The sequence below is a fragment of the Crinia signifera genome, chromosome 5 (genome assembly GCF_055691185.1).
Source record: "Crinia signifera chromosome 5, ASM5569118v1, whole genome shotgun sequence".
NCBI lineage: Eukaryota > Metazoa > Chordata > Amphibia > Anura > Myobatrachidae > Crinia > Crinia signifera.
The window spans coordinates 281,998,782-282,015,631 of record NC_139221.1 but is presented as its reverse complement, the minus strand read 5'-3'; the positions used below and the strand labels follow the sequence as shown (position 1 = coordinate 282,015,631).

At 42.6% G+C, this 16,850-nt stretch overlaps 1 protein-coding gene across 1 annotated transcript in view; it reads left to right on the top strand.

Moving 5' to 3' along the window:
• The window catches only part of DNAH11 (dynein axonemal heavy chain 11), a 262,190-nt gene that overhangs the window by 132,125 nt on the left and 113,215 nt on the right, over window positions 1–16,850 (top strand). Inside the window, exons 39-44 of the mRNA XM_083189115.1 lie at window positions 2,425–2,619; window positions 3,295–3,372; window positions 9,679–9,811; window positions 12,224–12,351; window positions 12,611–12,759; window positions 14,369–14,522. Coding sequence (XP_083045241.1) covers window positions 2,425–2,619; window positions 3,295–3,372; window positions 9,679–9,811; window positions 12,224–12,351; window positions 12,611–12,759; window positions 14,369–14,522 — 837 coding nt within the window. The remainder of the gene's footprint in view (window positions 1–2,424; window positions 2,620–3,294; window positions 3,373–9,678; window positions 9,812–12,223; window positions 12,352–12,610; window positions 12,760–14,368; window positions 14,523–16,850) is intronic.

The following is a 16,850-nucleotide window of genomic DNA, read 5'->3' as shown; positions in this document are numbered from 1 at the left end:
TATTTATAACCTTTTGGAGATATGGCCCCCAGAACTGGACACAGTATTCTAGATGAGGTTGTACCAATGACCTATATAGTGGCATTATTCTTTCTTTTTCTTGCTTATTCCTCTCCCTATGCAACCAAGCATCTGACTTGCCTTCCTCATTGCTTTGTTACATTGATTACCTCTCTTTAAGTCACCTGAAATAGTGACCCTAGATTTCCTCCTCAGTAGTATCCAATATAACGCCATTAATACTATATTTAGCCTTCTGGATTTTTGAGTCCCAAGTGCATGATATTATTATTTATTTACAGTTTCTTATATAGCGCAGCAAATTCCGTTGGGCTTTACAATAGTAAAAAGTTATAAAACAAACTGGGTAGTAACAAACCGAAATAAGAGGTAGGAGAGCCATGCTCGCAAGCTTACAATCTATAGGAAGGGGTGCATAAAGTTTTACATTTTTTGGCATTAATCTGTAATTTCCATGCTCTTGACCATTCCTCCAGTCTACTTAGATTATCCAACATTTATTTTACCCCTCCTTGTGGGTCTACCCTGTTGCATATATTTGTGTCGTATGAAAAAAGGCATACTTTCCCTTCAGTACTATTTCCAATGTCAGCAATAAAGATATTAAAAAGCACTGGTCCAAATACAGATCTCTGGGGTATTCCACTCGTAACATTACCCTCCTGTGAATGTATACTTTACTACAACTTTCCATTTTCTATCCTGCAACCATCTTAGTACCTAATCCCATGCTTTTTAATTTATTTAGCAGTGTGTAATGTGAGAAATGTGGAACAGTGTCTAAAGCCTTACTAAAGTCTAGATAAACTATAACTACAGCCCCTCTATTATCTATTACTTTAGTCACCCAGTCACAAAAAAGTCAATAAGGTTTATTTGACATGATCTCACAGAGTAAATCCATGCTATTTGGGATCCTGTAAACTGCTGGATGTGAGATAATCTACAACTCTTTCTTAAAGAGTTTTTCTATCATTTCCCTACTACTGATGTGAGGCTCACTTGTCGGTAGTTGTTTGCTTCTTCCTTGATTCCACTTTTGTCCAGTGGTACTACATTTGCTCTTTTCCTGTCCTGTAGTTAGTGACTCCTGTAACTACTCCTGTAGTTAGTGACCTAATGAATTATTCTGTTAATGGTGCTACCATAAGCTCTTTTGTTATTCTTGGATGTATAACATCTGGCCTCATTGATTTTATTCACATTTAGTTTTGATAGTTCTGTGCGGACATTCTCCTCTGTAAATGTATTTATTAATTTTTTCTGAATATGCCGGTCACTTACCCTCTTTTTCAGTGGTGAATAATGAGAAAAAAATATTATTAAGATTATCTACATTGTCGACATTCTCTCCAAGACTCCCACCCTCTGTCTTTAGTCTTATTATTCCGCCTTTTGTTTTTCTCCTTTCACTTATATACCTAAAAAAGTTTTGCCTCCTTTACCCACTAACTGGACCATTTTTTCCTCAGCTTGTGCCTTCTGATGCCAGATTGCTCAGAACACACAGCAAGATAATTCAGCACACAGCGATGTGTCAGCACTGTGTGCTGATCGATCTGTCTGAGCCAGGTGAGAACACTGGCTCTGACCGATTAATATCCAGCAGCAATAGCGATGCGCGCGGCTGCGCCTTGATATCGCTATGGCCCCTACTCATGAAGCGATGTAGGGGCCATCTTTTATGCTTTCACAATACTCGCTACTTCCTTCCCAAACCACAGTGGCTTCTTTTTGCTTGTGCTTTTCCTAACCCTTTTGATACAAAGTTCTGTTGCCTTTAGTATTTTATTTTTTAATTTGTCCCACTTCTCCTGCACCCCTTCTAAGTTCCTCCACTCTGCCAAAGCATCGCTTACACATTTTCCCATCCCTACAAAATTAGTTTTCCCAAAATCTAGCACCTTAGTTTTTGGCAGGAGTGCAGAGAGGGTTTAATACTAAATTTCCAGTCCAGGTTTTTTTGGGTGAATGGGGGCCGGCCAGCCATTGAGGAGGATGAACATAGACCTTATGCATAGTGTTTTTACTAGCTGGAGTGTCCGTCTTTGTTTTGCACTGCCCTTATCTTCCATGGAAGCTGCTTCTGCTATGCAAGTCCAACCAAATCTGAATCAAACCGCTTGTGTTCTGTCATAGTCAGCCGTTCTAGTTGTTTACCACTTTTAAAGCATACGTTCCTGCAATTTGCAGGCTATGAAATAATTGGCTATGTAATCATTTAACATTAATAATGTTTTTATCGAGAATTTTTTGCCAAATATATTATATAATACACAGTATTTATTATTATTTTATTATATATATATTATATATATTCCTGGAAGTTTTTACTTGTGACCTTTTTTGCTACATCATCCGTTTATATGTCCCATAACTCTTTTTCCTAATTCCGGCTTGCAGGTGCTCATGCGGGCTCTACGGGACTTCAATTTGCCTAAGATAGTAACAGATGATGTCCCGATTTTCATGGGCCTGATCAGTGACCTGTTTCCAGCCCTGGATGTACCGAGGAAGAGGGACCTTCACTTTGAACAGATGGTTAAACAGTCTATGCTGGAGCTTCGCTTGCAGCCCGAGGAGAGCTTTATTCTCAAAGTACAAACAAAAATCAATTTATCTTTTATTACTTTCCATTAAAATAACCGCAGACAGGCTGCCATAAACCTGAAGGTTAACTTTTATTGCACATTTTTCCAAATTATTAAAGATGCTAAACCGTAGCTGATTTGAAGTATTCCTATGCGATATGGGGCCTATAGAAGAGGAAGAGATGCCACAGTACTTGTTCTTTAAGTCATTTGATCAGATATGTGCCCACCCCTCTCTATATACATGTATGTGCAATCTCTATGCATATAATTGGCAAAAAAACTGGTGTGTCTATTGGTACTGAGGGCGGTGCAGAGTGCTAGGACCTGTCCGTGGGGCTGTTCTGCCAAGAAGGAACGAAAAGCCCCCTTCAGCAGGCAGCGTAACATGTAAAGAAGGCCAAGGTAACATGTGCACCATAGTAGCAGGGATGATCACCTCTCGGGTATAGCCAACATTATATATGTTCATTTTATATTTTTGTACAATTAAGGACCTGACCGCAAATGTAAAGCACTGTTTTACTGTTCATGCAATCAACAAATAACAAATGTAATCATGCACAAATTTAAATAAAAACTCATATTTGGCTATAGCGAATCAAGCTGGAAGAGGGGATGTATAGTTCCATGTACTGTATAATATATTTTATATACCGGCGGTGCTTCTGTTTTCCCGCAGGTTGTTCAGCTGGAGGAGCTGCTTGCTGTCCGTCACTCGGTCTTTGTGGTTGGAAATGCGGGAACAGGGAAGAGCAAGGTGGGCTGACCTAATTATTGTTCATTCATGTCACCAGTATCCGCAGCATATACCTCCCATTATCTCACCAGTTGTACTGGCCATCACATGCTTCTGTTGTGTGTAGTAGGTGTCTCAGTCTGATGGTGCCCGTACGCGCTGCGGTTCTCGCATGCGTTTTGGGCTATATATAACGATCGGGACCTAGTTCAAAAAGTATGTGCAGCACGTACTTTTTGAACTGTGCGATGGGATGCCTGTGGGACCATGCATCGCATCGCACAGCAAAAACGCATGGGGCCAAATGTAATAGTGTGAGAGTTTCAGAAAGTGAGAGATTTTGGGAGAGTTTTCCCATGTTTTTTTAAAGCAGCAATCAATTACATGGCAAAATCAACCTGGTTTTGCAGTGTAATTGATTGCTGCTTTAAAAAAACATGGGAAAACTCTCCCAAAATCTCTCACTTTCTGAAACTCTCACCCTATTACATTTGGCCCATGGTGTATGGGCACTTTTTAGACATTTGTCCTTTCTTCACTAACACCTCATTTACCAGATGTCCAATAACTACATTTTTCCTGCTGTAATTTGCTCCAAATGGAGTAGATATGAAATTTACTTTGGGAAAGCTGCTGTCTTTCCGTTCGGACTTGGATAACATTTATTTCTGCATCACGAGTCAGACATAACATATTCTGCTGTATTTTAGGAAGATATAATATCCATTTCCTCTAAATCATCCTGTCTCAGTGTATTTAGTGCTGGTGTTTCTGGGAGAGAAGTTTTACCAAAAGTTTCATATTTACTCCTTCATTTCCATTATATCAAGTCTTTATAGTATCCGCACCTGTGAGTTTCATATCCCAAGTACTATAAAACCACTAATAACACTGGTACAAATACTGTACTTCTCCTCAGAGCTTGCCAAAGAGCCTTATTTGGCGCACCACAGACCTCGCACCTCAAAATGTGTCCTCATGTGCTGTACTAATTCTAAGTACTTAGTACAGTATTAAGGACTTAGGTCTTGATTCATAGTAGTACGCAATGCAAATATTCATGCAACTTACTGGTTATTGGATGACTGCACATGTGCCTTGATCACTGTGATCGAGCCAGGTACCTTAGTCACACCAATGGCACTGAGGATTATTCACAAAGTGATTTACAGTCAGGGACCAATTAGGGGAGGTAACGGGAATAGGCAGCATAAACTCAGGTGCATTGCAACCAGCTTTAGTGTATAACTCATACTACATCTGCAGTACCATATGCAGAATACACGGCACCAGCGTCTCCGTTCCTGCAACCATTTTGCGTGACCGTATGGTTTATTGCAGTTGATTATTGAAGTATGTACGACTGAAACTGTGTATGTGTACACAGATGCTGAGATTTGGGAAACCACCGGTGGGGGTTTCAATCCATCTCCATTTGGTGGCAGGATTAGCATATTTTTGCACATTACCTGCATACTGGGTCGCAGCTGTGTATGCATTAGCCAGCGTCACTGAATCAGGCCCAAAGTGCACTAGTAGTGAATTAAGATTCAAAATTCAGTATAATGTTACTGTATGTTCTCTAGGTTAGCAGTTCCCAGACTTTTTTCTCTCACGTACCCCTTGTTTAGGCTTTTCATTTGTGAGTACCCCCTCCCCTTAATTTGAAATATTCAGAGTACTTACAAGTGGATCAGAAGTGAGCTGTATGCGTGTTCCTGTATAAAGGAGTAGCGGAGGAGTAGTGTGGTCAGGAATCGGGTCCCTCTGTGTGGCTGCTGGCTGTGTACTGTCTCCGGGGTTCCTGCGAACGCCTGTAGGATTAATGCCACTGCTTCCTCCACCCGTGTCAGCACAGGGCAGATGATCGCTGATGTCTAAAGGCAGCACAGGTAGCTCCAAGTGGATTGCTGGTTGGGCAAATGCACAAGGAGACACTAATGACGCTGCAGATGGAACTGGAAGTGACGCAACATGGTTCATCTCCATGGCAAAGGAAGACTTTCCACCATCGGGAGACTACTTCTTCTTCTTCCATTACCAATATTATTTTCAAGTACCCCCAACTGGTCTACAGAGTACCCCCAGGGGGTACTAGTACCCCAAGTTGGGAACCACTGCTCTAGGTTAAAAGGCAAAAGATAGGTCTTATATGAGTGACTTCCATCATAGGCTTAGGGGCAGATTTAACAATAAGTGATATTCTTGTTATCACTCATTATGAATGATAAATGGTGCTTCAGCCAATCAGCTTCTAAATGTTCTGTGTTTAAAAAATGATATTTGATTGGCTAGAGCACCATTTATCACTCATTTATCAATCTGCTTCTTAATATACAGTGTTTCTTATACCAATTTTTGTGCACCAATAAATACTAATCCTAAATACAGTCATGCCTTCATTATGGGAGCAAAACAGTCCCGTTTTGAAAAATGGTGCTACCCCACTCAACCACGCTGCTGCTTATTAAGGGCTGTGAGGTTACATCTCAAGATATTGGGTTTGCGTACACACTATTGTAGGATAAGCTACTTAGGACAATAATTGCTTTGTCACTGCGCCATTGCATGCAGCGTCTGTGCTAAAATATGCTGGATTCTGTTACCTGCCTTTGTGCACGAGGACACCGCATCGTATCATCTGGCCCCCAGGCTACTCAGGATGTTTGGATAAATCACACTGTATATCCAGCCAGTATATCGGAAAACGTAATCCCTGTACAAGGCACGCCTATAAAACGGTGCTTACAAGGTGTGCAAGCCAAAGGAAGTGTGCGTTAATTCCAGTTAATGTATGTCACTGAATCAAGCCCTAGTACACTATTTGAGGATTAAGGGCCTAATTTAGACCCAGATCTCAGAAAATCGCACCTCGCGCATCTTAAACTGCAATTGCAGTTCTAGTTCTGATGGGGGAGGAGACAGACATTTCTGGAGGCGGGATGCAACATTTTCTGGGAGTGGACTGAGAGATGCAGGTGCCTTTTTGGCCATTTCAGAGTAAAGCCGCGTGGGCTGTGTGAAGTCACACTTAGCCACTGCAACCCTAAACATGGCTGGCCTGCACCTGCAATTTCGCAAAACTGAAAATGGGTCAGATTCAGGCTCCAAGACACCAAGGGCCAAATGTATTCGGGTGTGAGAATCAGACAGGGAGAGATTTTGTGAGGGGTTTCTCATTTTTGCTTTAAAGCAACAATCATTTACACTGAGCGTTCCATGTAATTGATCACAGCTTACAAAAAAAATGGGAAAACTCTCACAACTCCCCCCCCCCCCATGCTACTGCTGAGGCGCACCATGACATATGATGCCAAATACGTGTTTGATGACACACCTGTACTGCAATCAGATCATTCACATCTACAGTATAGAAGCCTGATCAGTAGGCGAGAACATTTGTATATAGAGCTACCAGTTCATTTAACTCCTTGAGGATTGGGTTTTTCTGGGACAGGACAAACCTACCAGGGAAGGTTTTCCTGTCCCAGAAATACCCACCACAGAACTTAGGGACAGAACCCCCCGGTCCCGACTCCCCACTCCAGATCTCTGGGATTCCCCTGCCGCTGCCCCTGCTGTCATTCACAGCAGTGACCAGGCAGGATCGGGGATCAGGCTCCCAAAATCCCAAGTAGCCCCGAACATTCCCGAGCCTGCCTGCCGCCCGCTCATGCTCACTTCTGTGAATAGCAGTGGGGGCAGTGGCAGGGGAGCCCCAGCGTACGATCGCCAGGGTGGGCAGTGACGGAGTCGGGATTTGCTGGAGGTGAGCACGTGGGGGGAGTGACAGGGGTGTGCCCCTAGCGGTGGGTGCGCCTGTTATGCACAGCTGGAGGCACCACTTGTGCGCACCTACTGTATCGTGTATCGTGTATCGTGCCTGGAAATTTTTTGGGACAGCCTGCTGTGGCAGCCCAGCTGAGCCCAGAAAATTTCTGAGCATACCACCAAAGTGGGTAAAGCAGCAGTACACAGATCTTTGAGTGACATAAATCATGAACTGTGAATACAATAATTATACCTTTATTATAAAAATATCCTTTATCAGAATAATGTTAGAGGGAAAATGAATTTACTAAGTGATCAGAGCTACCATAAAGCTACACTTGTAATGTTCTCCTTATACATTGCATTATAGGAATAGCTTTTATAATATAAGGACTTTTTCATTTACAGTGGTGGATGTAAATAGTTAAACCATTGTCATGTATAATAGCTGTTAAAAATAAATCTTATTAAAATTTCATAGGTTTTCCGCATAAGCGAACAATTATAATTTATATGTTAAGCTATTTTAATTTCAAATAAATTGACCTTGAAAAAAGTGGGAAAAAAAATCCCTAACCTGTAATTTGTGACTTCATTCGAGATCCGGCTTTGTGACAGATATTTGTATAATTTCTTTTTTCTTGCACACATACAATACTTCTGTACTTATTATCTGTCATCACAACTAATTACAATACAGTCTGTATACTTAATTGCTTCCATTTTGCTCAGGATGTCTTGGTAATTGCCGATGCTTTATATTAGAAAACTAATCTGAAAATAATGCAATGCATAGGAAAATATACCAACGTTGGGTATATTATATTCAGAGTAGTTTTTATATATATATATATATATATATATATATATATATATAGAGAGAGAGAGATAGATACAGAAGTACCAACACACTCGCCATTCCTAGGAATGGGGTGCAAACAGCACCCACATCCCAAGGTGGGGTGCGGTGGCATGTGACCACACACTCTAGTAAATACAAACACAGGGGCCCAGCACTCACTACAACAAACTAACTCACCTTAACATTCAAATAATCAATAAATAAATAATGGGGTTTTAGTTCATGAATTGATCAATGCATTTAAGCTTGCAGCCCATCGCCAAGGGACCCCATTTCACTGCAAGTCCTACACTAACTAATATATATATATAAATTCAACAAATGAGGCGGCACTCGTCAGGCTTGGTATGCAAAATAACTTTGGTTTATTCTAACATGTTTCGGGAGTAATGTCCTCCCGTCGTCAGGGATCATCCCTGACGACGGGAGGACATTACTCCCGAAACATGTTAGAATAAACCAAAGTTATTTTGCATACCAAGCCTGACGAGTGCCGCCTCATTTGTTGGATTTATATTGAACACCCGTGGTTCAAGGAAGGCACCGGAGCACTTAACATTATTCTTTTTAAAGAACAAGAGTGCCAGATTACTGGAATATATATATATATATATATATATATATATATATATATATATTTAACACATTCTTACATACAAAGCCATCACTCTGACTACACCGACTTATATCTCTTCACTTATCTCAAAATATATCCCCACCCGACCTCTCCGCTCTGAAAAAGATCTGCGTCTCTCATCCACACTCATTACTTGCTCCCACTTACACTTGCAGGACTTTTGTCGGGCAGCACCCACCTTATGGAATGCCCTTCCACACACATTAAGACTGTTCTCTAGCCTCCAAACTTTCAAGTGTTCCCTAAAAACTCACCTCTTCAGGCAAGCTTATCATATTCAGAAACCCCCACATAACCTCCAGTAGCATTCATATCTAATTGCATCCCATCAGGACTGTCTTGTAATCTGAAGGGACTGCCATGCTATGGAATTCTATCCTTATAGGGAATATGCTGCTCTATATAAGAAACTGTAAATAAATAAATAAATATATAAAAATGTATATATATTTATTTTATTTACAGTTTCTTATATAGCGCAGAAGATTCCGTTGCGCTTTACAATTGTAGACAGTGATAAAACAAACTGGGTAAAACAAATAGACATAGAGGTAAGAGGGCCCTGCTGCAAACTTACAATCTATAGGGACATAGGAGGGAAACACAAGGACAGGCACCAGTAATAGCATAGCAGTCCCATCAAGTTGCAAGTCCAGAAGGGAATGAATGCTGTATGCATTTGTTTGTGTGCGTGTGCGTGTGTGTGTGTGTGTGTGTATGTATGTATGTATGTATGCATGCATGCATGCATTTGTGTGTCTGTATGTATGCTATGTCTTTTTTTATGTATGTTTGTATGTGCTGGTTGTGTGTAAGTATGCTGTGAGTGTGTGCATTTGGTGTGCATTCACTTTGTTTATGTGTTTTAGGTGTATGTTTAACTGTGTTTGTTCCCCCCTTGTCTTAAGTACCCCAGGCCCCCTGGAGCCTTAATCCGGCTCTTTGTGTGTGGTATTTAAATATGATAGGCTTGCCTGAAGAGGTGAGTTTTCAGGGAACACTTAAAAGTTTGGAGGCTTAAAAATATATTTTAAAAAATTACTCTTTCTCTTTTCAGGTATTAAAGACTCTAAACCGGACATACATAAACCGCAAACAAAAGGCCGTGTGGAATGATTTGAACCCAAAGGCTGTGACCACTGATGAACTATTTGGCTTTATCCACCCGAGCACAAGAGAGTGGAAAGACGGTAGTTATCTATGATGATTTTTGTAGTTCGACTTAATTATTGGTTTATTGATCTATGCCAAATGCAAAAACTTAGGGGTGTATGTATTAAATCTTAGCTAGAAATAAAGAGATAGGCTGTCATTGCCTTATAAAAGCCCAAATAACTTTGTTTTACTTATTTAAAGGACAGGTTTTAAGTTGTTTTCACACTATATGCAACTTTTAGTTCAGGCCTGGGCAATCTGTGGCTCTCCAGTTGTGAAACTACACATCCCAGCATGCTTTGCCACATTCTCTTATAGCAATACTGTTGCAAGGCATGCTGGAACTTGTAGATTCACAACAGCTGGAGAGCCACAGGTTGGCCAGGCCTGTGGTAGAGAGTGAGAGTCAAGCCCTGTACACACGCTTAGATTTGCTTTAGATTTGATGTTAGATTTGATTTCCTATTAGATCTGGCATTAGATCATCCCATTCGATTTGGCATTAGATCTGTACTTTTGCATTCAATTCGATTTCACAATGTAGGCACAATGTACTCATTCGATTTACTGGGTCGAATTCGAGATTTCCTTGGCTGCACAGTAAATTTTTCTATTCGATTTTGAGAAAACGGGAACGCGCATCGAATCGAATGCAGATCGAAAGTGTCCTAAAAACCATTCGATTTGGATTCGATTTTGCTTCTTTAGGCAAAATCGAATCGAAAACAGGGAAAAATCTAAGCGTGTGTACACAGCTTGATAGTGAGAGAGAGATATCAGATCCAACACCGACAGGGTTGATCGATCTGTTGAAGCAATAATTCTCCTATGAAATAATATCCCTCCATTAGTGAACAAATATTTGGTATAACTATGATGTATTGTATTCAATGATGATGGAATTGTAATAAATTGTGATTTTACTATATGGAGTTCTAATTCATAAGGTATACAGTACAAAAGGTTGTAGTTAAACAAAATTCAATATATATTTACCACCTATAATATATGGCAGATTATATATATATATATAATGTGTGTGTGTGTGTGTGTGTGTGTGTGTGTGTGTGTGCAGGGCGCCCCTAGGCACAACAATAATGTTCGCACCCCCCCCCCCCCCCCACCTAATTGTATTATTTTTATTGATCACTCATAGCCAATATAATAGATTTATCAAATAAAGCCACTAACTGTGACATGTTCTTTTATTATGAATACATATTTACTAAGTAGGACAGATTACAGGGGCAGTATCTGCATGTCCTATCCATTTACACTATTTAAAATGGAACATAGTACAGTACAGTGGATATTTTGCAGTTATTGGTGCATTTTGGGCTGACAGTACTATCACAGGCATCCAAGTGCCGCCCCCAAACATGTGCCGCCCCTAGGCACGTGTCTCACGTGCCTAATGGGAAATTCGGCTGTGTGTGTGTGCGTGTGTGTGTATATAGGGGGGATTTGGGGTTTGTAGGCTCTCACGGGTCTTGAAGGTATCAAAACAAACAGGGGAAGAACGCCACTGCTGTGATCAACATTTCAGTTTATTCAACTTTCGTCACATATATATATATATATATATATATATATATATATATAGAATCGAAAGAGACCGCACTCTCACTGTGTAGAGTAGTAATTTCTGGGGTGTTCACAAGGGGTCAGCATGGTTCACCATGTGCCCCAAACATATCGAAAAGATCCCTCCCTTGTTGGAGGGGGGAAAATGAACACTCTCCTTGTAATAATCAAAATAAAGTCACTGGGGTTGTAGAGTCAACAATAAAAAATGTAATCCAATGTGTACAATTCCATCAATGCCCCGACGTTTCGGTCCACAAACGGACCTTCCTCAAGGAGCTTTTAGATGGTACATCAGCGCATAAAGTATCCTATGCCTCAGCCCTGGAGTGGCTGTTTCCAGGTCCTCCAGGGCTGAGGCATAGGATACTTTATGCGCTGATGTACCATCTAAAAGCTCCTTGAGGAAGGTCCGTTTGTGGACCGAAACGTCGGGGCATTGATGGAATTGTACACATTGGATTAAATTTTTTATTGTTGACTCTACAACCCCAGTGACTTTATTTTGATTATTACAAGGAGAGTGTTCATTTCCCCCCCTCCAACAAGGGAGGGATCTTTTCGATATATATATATATATATATATATTTTTATATATATATATATATATATATATATATATATATATATATATATATATATATATAAAAACTTAAATTGTATAGTTTTCTTATTTTTCATTTAAAAACAATAGACTAACATTCCAGGGAAAAAAGGGTTCCTCAGACTGCTATTACATATGCTTGATGAAGCAGTCCTGATTACGAATTCCTTGTCATGTTGGTGTTGTAGCTTTCCGATGTTGTGTTGGCCAAATATAGAAGCTTGCTTTGCCATTTTGATTATAATGCTTTGTTCTCCAGGTCTGTTTTCTAGTCTTATGAGGGAACAGGCTAACATAAGTCACGAGGGTCCAAAGTGGATTGTCCTTGATGGTGACATTGATCCTATGTGGATTGAATCCCTGAATACAGTGATGGATGACAATAAGGTGAATAAAACATAAATACGATCTCTCTACTCTTCATGTATATGAATATCGGGGGCGGCAATCTATGAGATCTTTAGTTTTGCAGCTTTTCTGTGACCAGTCATTTTAGGTGACATTTTGGGCCATTTGATGTTTAATTTACTAGTCTCATTTATTACTTTATATTCTGCAAGTTATAGGCATATTGACAAGAATTTGGCATGTCGGTTCAGCTAATCATTACAAATGAGCACACAGTAAGTGTGTTTATTCTATATAGGTCCTGACACTTGCGAGCAACGAAAGAATCCCTCTGACTCCAATGATGCGTTTGGTTTTTGAGATTCATCATTTGAAGACTGCAACACCTGCCACTGTATCTAGAGCAGGAATTCTTTATGTCAACCCCCAGGATCTTGGCTGGAATCCGTAAGTAACTGGAAAAATACAGCTGACTTGTCTAAAAATGAAAAGACTTTGAAATTAATTAAAATATGTGTATTTCTCAATGAATAATTTCTAAAGCGAGTCTTGGAATGCTGCTTAAAGTCTCCACTGCATTGGAAAAGGTGTTCAAGATCCATATTTCAGCAGTTGTCCATACGTCCTGCCGTTTCATTCAGTTACAGGCTATAGTCTGTATTTGTAATTTAACCTTTTTCAGTCCACTTTTTTTTTGGTTTAAATTAATTGTAATTATTTATATTTTTCAATAAAAAAATGGTCTACATTGAATGTTGAATGATTTTAATGTCTGTTGAGCCTGACTAGACGTTGGACTTGAAAAGGTTCAATGGTTGATTGTGGTACCTATGTATATAGCAATTGAATAGATCTTCTATACTCTTTTTATATATTTGTGTTACATTCTCTACAGCTTTTTAACTTTTGATCTATCTCCGTATCATATTGTGTAAGTTATTAGGCATGTTGGCAGTTTGAATTCCAGAACGGTCATGGGGTACACTCTGAGACCAAAATAAGAGAAGAAAAAAGTGGAGACATTTGGGGTGCACTCCGAAGATATCTCTGAAAGACGCTGCACACACTCTGAGACCACCTCATGGAGGTGCACAGGAAAACCAGCAAAGATTTGCCACTGTAGTAGACAGTTATGTGGACAGCTGACCATAGCTTTGATGTTTGGCGACACGTCACCTGGGATTATATCAACCTCAAGCTCCCATGTATCTCTATTTTAACTTGGGACAGCTCTGACTTTGGCCGCCCCCTGAAACTTGGGATGCTTACTTTATTTTACCAAGCTTTTGGACAATCCCTCCTTAATAAAACCTGCACCTCCATGAAGAGTTGCAAGCTCATCCCAGTCAACCGGAGCCGAGCTGAAGTTTGGTGCCCCCCTCCCAAAAAAGAGAGAACTAATATTATATAACGTGTGTGTATATTTATGTGTATATTGGCCCAAATACCTACACTCCTGGGTTTTATTAATGCTGTGCCGGTGCCCTCCAGATGGCCACAGCCAACTTCAGACAAATAATGCAAAGGACCAGGAAGGCTGCACTCTGAGCTTCATATAAACAATAGGACAAGGCTGTGTCATTACCAACATTTCAACACTTTAATGTGCTTTTGTCAAGACACATATGCAGAATCAGTGTTTACCGGTGCGGTCCATGTCACAGTCCAGCAGCAGTGGTGCTGTCACTTGTTTCAGCACGGGCTGAGTGGTACCAAACCGTAGCTGTCCTCTATTGCAGAGATCATGGAATAGAGCCAGTTGGACCCACAGGTGCTGCTGTACATGCAGGTCCCTATTCAGGGCTTGGGAGTTCCGCTCCTGCCTCCATGAAGCCAAAAACCTCAGGAGCCATCCATAACTCTTCGGTAGAGTTCTGTTGAAGTGGAACATTTAAATCCTTCACACTTAATAGTAGTGAGTTGTGGCTTCCTGGATTGATGTAACGAGGAACAGGGAAACCACAGATGAGGCCAGAAGGTTTTGCTATACGGAATATATAGTTGTGCACCTGCACAGATTATCACCTTAAACTTGCTTTAACTTTTTTCTTTTCAGGTATGTGACCAGCTGGATAGAAACCAGAAATAGCCAAACTGAAAAAGCAAATTTGACTATTCTGTTTGACAAGTATGTTCCACTGTGTCTGGAGCAGTTCCGCACCGGCCACTTTAAGACCATCACACCCATTTCAGAGAACAGCATGGTGCAGGTAAGCTTCACCTTCTAAATTGTTGATAATGACTAGTAGACCTAACTGACTAAGTTAGTCAGCTGGTATTGTATTCACTCACTGTGTATAGGTCAGACATGTTTTTTATTAAAATCACTATGATTGGTCCTGGACCACCAACCCAAGGCACTCTAGACATGAATATGTTAATTTATGAGATATAAAATGAAAACACTTTAACTGTTCCATCTGTATAGCACAGGCGTGCACACACGTGCGAGTTTCAGGATACCTATTACCTGCAGCCAAGAACCATTGTGGACCACCACTTGCGGCCTTCCACTACATACATCCAATTCTAGTACCCCAGTCCATTTGGTTCTCTTTAAATGGGGCAATTTATAAAGCCTACCTTTCATGGGGGCCTAGCGGGACCTTCACGCTTGGCTGAAATGTAGGGACGTGGCCTTCAAATCAAGTCGCTCGTGCGAGTCCACACCTTGTTTTGCCGCTACTGCCGATCTACCTGTGGGGAATAGATGCTGTGTGTCTATTCACCACTGCCTAGCGAGTGGCAGCGGTGACTCCCAACTGCCCCTCACCCTGCAGGCCGGGACAGTTGGGAGGTATACTAAAGTCAACTTTTAAACAAAGATGTTGCATTGCTGCTCATTGCAGTGATAGAAAATCTCTCAATATTATCAAAAAGCTGTAACCAGAGCAGCGATAAGAGTAGCCTTTCAGCCCGCCAGGCCAGGCAGTTAGTCTATGCTTGTGCTGTAGGAGCCGGACTGGAGGCAAAGCCTGGGGGTAGGCTCCCCTGACAGGGTTTGTAGGGAGCTGACTAGCTGGACAGTCATAGAAGGGGTGTCTAAGGAGAGGGCCATAGGGGGAGGGGCTTAACGGGGTGTAGTAAGGGTATATAAGCAGAGTGCAGGCAGGAAATAGGGGTCACTGGGAGATTTTTCTGAACAGCTAAGCAGCACTGCATCTCCCATGGCTTCCCCAAACGCTGATGCTGAGGTATCTGCAGCGCTGGCTGCCCTCAGGGAGGCAGCAGGCAACAGAGGGACAGAGTGGCTGCAGCAGCAGATGTCAGGTCTGCTGGGGGGACTGGGAGCAGCAACGCAGGAGGCTGCTCCAGCGGGCGCACGGCCTCGGAGGTCCAGGCCTCTGGAGCGCTTCAGCCCATCCGTGTCCCCCAGGGTTCAGCGCCGTTCTAGGAGCCCCGTCAGGGACCCTCCAGGCCAGGCTGCGGGCCGGGCACCTTCCGCCCGCAGGACCAGGTCTGGGAGGAATCCAACATGCAGGCGGAACCCTCCGCGCGGGGGGAACCCCCCCCACGTGCAAGAAGATCCGGCGTCACGTGGGTCTGGACCTGGAGCGGCGGGGCATGCGGGGCATGCTGCTGCCCAGCGCGGGGTGAGTCGTGCCAGGGGGGCAGAAGTACAGGCTGCGGACCGCAGGCCTGGTACACGGAGCGAGAGATGCACAGCTGGCTCCGCCTCCAACGCGGTCACGCCGGCTGGTGCTATACCTGAAGGTCGGGAGGACAGGAGAAGAGAGATGGCAGCGTCAGCAGACGATGGAGAGATACCTGGTCCTTCTTCATCTGGGACCCGTCAGGACACTGGACCTGCGGCTGCTGGGTTCACAGCCCCCAGGCAGCCTGGTGAGTCTGTCTCTATGTCTATTAATGCTTTAGCACAAAGTCAGGGGGGGGGGAGGGTTAACCCCCCCCAGGGGGAAATGAGTAGGGGCTTTACCGAATTATTGAGTGGTTTTGCAGATTGGCTGGTGGGTTTGCGGCAGGGGGCGGGGCCGTCCCCGGCGGCAGCATGGGCACCGCAGAATTCGGGCACACCAGCTAGCATTAGTGTGCCGGTCAGTAATAGTGTGCCTGTTAGCAGTGGGGTGCCGGTTAGCAGTGGGGTGACGGTTAGCAGTGGGGTGCCGGTTAGCAGTGGGGTGCCGGGGAGCAGCGTGGTGCTGGTATCCGGCGGGGAGCAAAGCAGCAGCAGGGCAGGGGCTGAAGGGGGCAGTGTGGTGATGCAGGATGAGAGTGGGAGGCTTAGTGACACTGCGAAAGGGGAGGTGTATGTATGTATGTTTTGAGGGGCCATTGGGGGCCCACCTGAAGCAGGAGGTGAGGGAGAAGATTTGGAAAGGGGAATATGTGGATATATTTTCATTACTACCCTTAGAGCGTTTTAACCTGGATAGGCCCCGCAAGGAGGAGAAAAAGGAGGAGGAGGAACGGCGGCGGTATCGGCTGATACCGCGGTCATTCACAAATTGGTTACAGGCATTTGCTATTTTAGCTAGTGTGATTGGGGAGAAGGCACCTGACAATTGTTCAGGCTTATT